This window comes from Bos mutus, unplaced genomic scaffold (assembly GCF_027580195.1).
Source record: "Bos mutus isolate GX-2022 unplaced genomic scaffold, NWIPB_WYAK_1.1 CTG1533, whole genome shotgun sequence".
Classification (NCBI taxonomy): domain Eukaryota; kingdom Metazoa; phylum Chordata; class Mammalia; order Artiodactyla; family Bovidae; genus Bos; species Bos mutus.
In genome coordinates this window covers 4,368-10,271 of record NW_027218991.1, presented here as the reverse complement: position 1 = coordinate 10,271, position 5,904 = coordinate 4,368, and the positions used below count along the sequence as shown (strand labels likewise).

At 57.2% G+C, this 5,904-nt stretch overlaps 1 protein-coding gene across 1 annotated transcript; it reads left to right on the top strand.

Annotated features, from left to right (window-relative positions):
• The first annotated feature begins 1,175 nt into the window (after window positions 1-1,175).
• Window positions 1,176-2,343, top strand: LOC102269307 (ubiquitin carboxyl-terminal hydrolase 17-like protein 6). Its single transcript, XM_070366719.1, is given in 4 exon segments — window positions 1,176-1,432; window positions 1,434-1,808; window positions 1,810-2,090; window positions 2,093-2,343. Coding segments are annotated over 4 exon segments (1,164 nt in total).
• The last annotated feature ends 3,561 nt before the right edge of the window (window positions 2,344-5,904 follow it).

Here is a 5,904-nt window from a genome sequence, read left to right as displayed (position 1 = left end):
AGAGCAAACAAACACACATGTCACACACCGAGAAGGAAAGCAACAGTCATCCTCCTCCAGGAGGGAAACCTTTTTTATACCTTGAGTTATACCGCATTTTGAGCCCCGGAATTCGAAAGACGACTGTATGAGTCAACTAGTGTATATAAAAGAGAGAAAGAGAATAAAAGCAACAAAAAAATAACAAAATGAACACAAAATTTAAAAAAAAAGTTTAAAAATAAATGGAAAAAAAAAAAAAAAACTCAAAAAACCCTAAAACACCCAGCAGGAAAAAAAAAAAAAAAAAAAAGTAAATGATAAAGGAAGAAGGAAAAGGAAGAACAAAGGGCAGCGGAGAGAGAAAAGGAGCTGCAGAAATGAATCCAAAGTTGCAGGAAGCCTATGCCTTTCTAAATGAGCTCGCTTTGGGTCTTGAGCAACGGCCCTGAAGGGAGAAAAGCATATGTGGCACTCTGCTGGCATCTTTTGGTGCTAGGACCCTGAACGCTAGAAGAGTGTCCAGTGAGAACGCATAGAAATTGGGGAGGACCTCACTGGAGCAAAAAGTTGAGGCAAGGGTTTATTGTTGTCCGGGAGGGGTTGTCCTCAGGCAGGGGTCTGGGGTCGGGAGACCCCTAAAGGGGAGAGGATAGGTGGGCAGACATATGTTTCCACACGTGTGTTAGGATGTGAATGGTGAGCCCACGGAAGTCCTGTGCAGCCCACATTTGTGTGCTGAACTTGGAAGCCCAGCAGTGAATCTCTAGCGGGCAAGGCTGGAAGGCCCAATGCCCCCAAATCATTTGCATCCTGAGCCCTTTGGTCCAGGGGTCCAGGTCGGAAGTGCGTGTGTGGTGTGGGGAGGTCGTCAAGGGAATTCCCGAGAAAAGTGTGGGTGGTTGGATGGCGGGGTGGGAGTGGGCAGGCCCTCAGCCGCCTCAGCCAATGAGGAGCCTGCGTGCGCGGGGGGTGGGGCTGTGGGAAGCCCCAAAGGCCCGAGGGGGCGGGCCCAGGCCCTTTTTTGGAGCCGGACCGTCTGAGGAAGGAGTGTCGTCGTGCAGCTGCAGGTAGGAGATGGAAACCCTCGTGGGCCTTGTGTGCAGAGCCCGGGGCTGCTTCTGAGCACGGGGAGGTGTGTGTCCGTCTCCCTTCGGCGTCTTCCCGGAGGGCAGGTTGTGGGCCCAGCGCCGCTGATGCGGATGCCCTTTGGGGACCCTCTGTCCCTGAGGGGCGTCGCCGGCGCTTGGCGTCCCCAGCGGGGTGACTTGGCTCCTGGGTCAGCAGGGCTGGCGCCTGGCCAGAAAGGCGCCCTGAGTTGGAAGGGGCCGTGGGGGTGGGGCTGGGCTTCAGAACCTGGGAACACCTGCTACGTGAATGCGGCGCTGCAGTGTCTGAGCCACACGCCGCCCCTGGCCAGCTGGATGGTGTCCCAGCAGCACGCCACCCTCTGTCCGGCCCAGCGCCTGCGCGCTCTGTGCCATGCGAGCTCACGTGACCCGAGCCCTCCTTCACGCGGGAGAGGTGATCCGGCCCCGCAAGGACCTGCTGGCGGGCTTCCACAGACACCAGCAGGAAGATGCCCACGAGTTTCTGATGTTCACTCTGAATGCCATGCAGCAAGGGTGCTTGAGTGCATCCCAGCCGTCGGGCCATGCCTCCGAGGACACCACCGTCATCCGTCAGATCTTCGGCGGGACCTGGAGGTCTCAGATCCAGTGTCTCCGCTGCCTCGGTGTCTCGGACACGTTCGACCCTTATCTGGACATCAGCCTGGATATCACGGCGGCTCAGAGTGTGGAGCAAGCTCTGAGAGAGCTGGTGAAGCCGAAAGCTGGGCGCGGACAATGCCTATGACTGTGGCGTCTGTCTCCGGAAGGTGCCTGCCACCAAGAGGTTGACTTTGCACAGCACCTCCCAGGTCCTGGTGCTGGTGCTGAAGCGGTTCACACCGGTGAGCGGGGCCAAAAGGGCTCAGGAGGTGCGCTATCCCCAGTGCTTGGACCTGCAGCCCTACACGTCTGAGCGGAAGGCAGGGCCACTGGGCTACGTGCTCTATGCCGTGCTGGTGCACTCGGGTGGAGCTGTGGCGAGACACTACTTCTGTTACGTCCGGCGGGCAGCGGCCAATGGTATAAGATGGGCGATGCCAAGGTGACCGCCTGTGGCGAGACCGCTGCCCTGAGCCAGAGCGCCTACGTCCTGTTCTACGCCGGGAGGGTGCGTGGGAAGGGGGCGCTGGGGGAGGGGCAGCGGCCCCCGTCGGGGCTGACCCCACAGACCCCGGGCAGCCTGCAGGAGACGCCAGCGGCAGAGCTCCTGGGTCGGAGGAGTCCCCGGGGGACACAGAGGTCGAAGGGATGAGCTTAGAGCAGTGGAGACGCCTGCAAGAACACAGCCGACCGAAGCCGGCCTTGGAGCTGCGGAAGGTCCAGTCTGCCCTGCCTGCCGGCGCGGTCGTGATTCACCAGTCCAAACACGGAGGAGGGAGAAACCGCACGCCGCCCCAACAGGAGCACGAGCGGCTCGACCGTCCCAGCACGGACACCCCGCCTCCGGGGCCGAAGAACGTCGGCAACGGCCCTTGTGCCAGCGGGAGGGCCAGAGCCACCAAGGGAAGAACAAGAAGCCGGCCGTCTCTGGGGCTGTGGCGGTAGGTCGGCTCTGACGCACATGCGTGCAGACGCCCAGGCACACGCTGTGTGCGGCACGCCCTGTGTGACGCACCAAGAGTTCCGACGAGGAGCGAGTTCCTCTCGGCCGTGTGCGTGATGCAGCCTCCTGGGAAGAAGCGGGGCCTGGAGTGTGCCCGGGGTCTCGGTGTTCACTTGGGACGGGCTCGTGCCTGAGCGGCTGAGCTCTCGAGGGCTGGCTCTGCTGGGAAGTCGCTGGAGAGGATGGGGTGATGGGGTGCATGAGCGGGCCTGGGCACGGTCCGAGGGCCTCCCACTTCTGCGAGGGTGGGAGAGTCCTCTCGGGATGGGACTTTGGGTGTGGGTTTGCCTTTCGTTCCCCGTCTCCGTTCCCTGGCCGCACCGCTGGCCTCGGGTGAGTGACGCGGCCTGGAGACGCCTCACAGAGCGCTCACAGCCAGCCGAGCAAGGAGAAGATCTCGGGAGCCCTTCGGGGGGCAGGGAAGAGCGGGTGCAGGTCCATGAACCGTCTCCTTCCGGCCGGTCAGGCTCTCGAAAATGCCCCAGACGTCGAGAGGCGTCCGGGGAGAAGACGGGCAAGCAGCCTTTATGGGTGTCTGTCCTTGGGAGGCCTCGTGCTACTTGGCGGAGGGTCCGGCAGGAATGAGGCGGGGATGCGCGCGTCCCCGGCACGACGCTCGTCCGCAAAGATCCCTGGGGCTCCATGTCCGGTGCAAGGAGTACGCTGGAGAAGCTCCAAGTGCCAAACAGGAGAAGCGATCCACAAGGCCATGAGCACCGCCACCAGCACCACCAGCACCACCAGCACCACCACACCAACGAAGGCCAAGGGGAGAAAGGCAACCCAACCAGTCCCAAAGAAACTTCTCCACCAGCATCGCACCGGTGCCTGAGTGGAGATATGTCGCGCCACGTTCATTTCTGAAAGCAAAGGTCCTCCCCGCACTGAGGAAAGACCCGAGCCTACCCTAGATTGTGATAGCAAGACAACTGGACTTCCGACTCTGCCCGTCCTGTCTGGCAGTCTCATCCAGCTGGGCCCCGGGCAAACGCCTCTGGACGCGAGGAGATGCGGCCGGCCTCCAAAGTGCCTGGGGCGGTGGGGAAGCTGTCCTCCCCTAGCTGCTTTCTCGACTGCCTCATGGGCCCGTGACCCGCTGGAGGGGCACCTGAGGCCCCTTATCGACCACCTCTTGCGTTTTTCTTTCTTTGGCTTGGCTGATGGCTTCAAACCCCAAACCCTCCATCAAACTTTGGCAGACCGGGAATTTGCGATGGAACATCTCCGACCTCGAGGGCCAACTCTGGCTCCTGACTGCGCTAGTCGGCGTGGCAAGGCACAGAGAACGTTCCGATGGCTTGTTTCCCCCGCATGGCTACCTACGCCGCACCATGCCCTCCGCACGTAGAGAGGACAAAGAATGATGAGCAGTATCTTCCCCCGAGAACACGAACAAGCGTGCCCTGCACGAGGAAGCGGAGCCACCCACAGTCCGCCCTCATCATCACCACGCATCTTCCTCCGCCCCATCGTCTCAAATGGACTTACTGCTTGCCCCATCCACACCCTCTGAAGAAGGAGGAGGAGGAGGAGGAGGAGGAGGAGGAGGAGGAGGAGGAGGAGGAGGAGGAGAAAAGGAGAAGAATGTCGATTGGGGTGGCGTGACAGAGGGAATGGGAAGGTGGCCTTATGCTGGGCGAAATCCGTGCAAAAGAGAGAAAAATCCTGGCTGATCTCGCTTCTCTGTGCCATGGGAAGGAGGCAAGAGGACAGCAAGGGTGTGAGCACTTGGATCATAAAGCACAAAGCGGTAGGCTCCTAGGATGGGATGGGGGAGCGGGAGGTGGGAGGGGTGCAATAGGCTAAGGAAGAAAACGGGGTCAGGGCCCTTCTTTCCTAGTAAGGATCAACGGAATCAACACTCCAGCTATGGTAAACCCGTGGACGGTCAAACCCCCATAGTCCTGGAAGGCAAGCATAATGTCCAGGACGGGAGAGCAAACAAACACACATGTCACACACCGAGAAGGAAAGCAACAGTCATCCTCCTCCAGGAGGGAAATTCTTTCATTTCAGTTCAGTAGGTAACTCGTATTCCTCTTTTTGCAACCCCATGTACTGCAACTTGCCAGGCTTCCATATCCAATATGTAGTCTCAGAATTTAGTGTGTCTAATATCCTTGTGTTGGTGGTACCATCCTGCCATCTCATCCTGTGTTGTCTCCTTCTTTTCCTGTCTTCAATTTTTCTCAACATCAGGGTCTTTTAAAATGAGTCAGTTCTATTCATCAGATGTCCAACTTATTGGAGTTTCACCTTCAGTATCAGTGCTTCCAGTGAACATCCAGGACTCATCTGCTTTCTGAAGGACTGGCTTGATCTCTTTGCAGCCAAGGTGCTCTCAATAGTCTTCTCCAACACCACAGTTCACAAGCATCAGTTCCTAGGCACTCAGCTTTCTTTATAGTCCATTTCTCTCTTTCATACATGCCTATTGGGAAACCATAGCCTTAACTAAAAGTACCTTTGTTGGCAAAGTATTGTCTTTGCTTTTTCATATGCTGAGTTGTTTAGCCATACCTCTTTTTCCAAGGAGCAAGCATCTTTTAATTTCATGGCTACAGTCACCATCTGCAATGATTTTGAAGCCCCAAAATAATATAAGCTGAGTTCTCCACCACAGCAGCAAAGAGACTTTGAGGCAGAAACGCCCACATAAGCCATTTCTAGCTCACAGACTGTGAGGAGTTTAATAGGCAAAGTTTATTAGTGCAGCCTTGGAGTAATGCTGCCAGAGAGGAACAGAAAGCACCGTCTACCAGGAACCAGGAACTGACCTCACCACCCACCACCATCTCCTACCAGCCTCCCTCCAGAGGCAACGCTCACATTCCTAGCCTCACCTGGGCAGCTCACTTCTGCCTTCATGTTTCTGTGTAAGGGCTGCCTGCTCTCAGACGTGCTTCTCCTAGAATTGTGCAGGCCCAGCTCCTTCCTTCATCCTGGTCACCGCAGCAAGGCCTTTTAGACCCTCTTGACCAGTGACTCCAAGCCCTCCCTCACAACGCCCTTTTTTATTTTCAGTAGAGCACTTGTTCTTTTCCTTCCCTTGTCTGGCTTCCATACTTTTCTCTTTCTTCACTCCAAACCGAGAGCTCCTTGAAAGGACGGGCCTCTGGTCATTTTCAGCACTGTTCTCTGTACCACTGACTCACCTGGCATAGAGTGAGTACTCACAGCCTGGGGGCAGAGTAAATAAACGTGAAGATC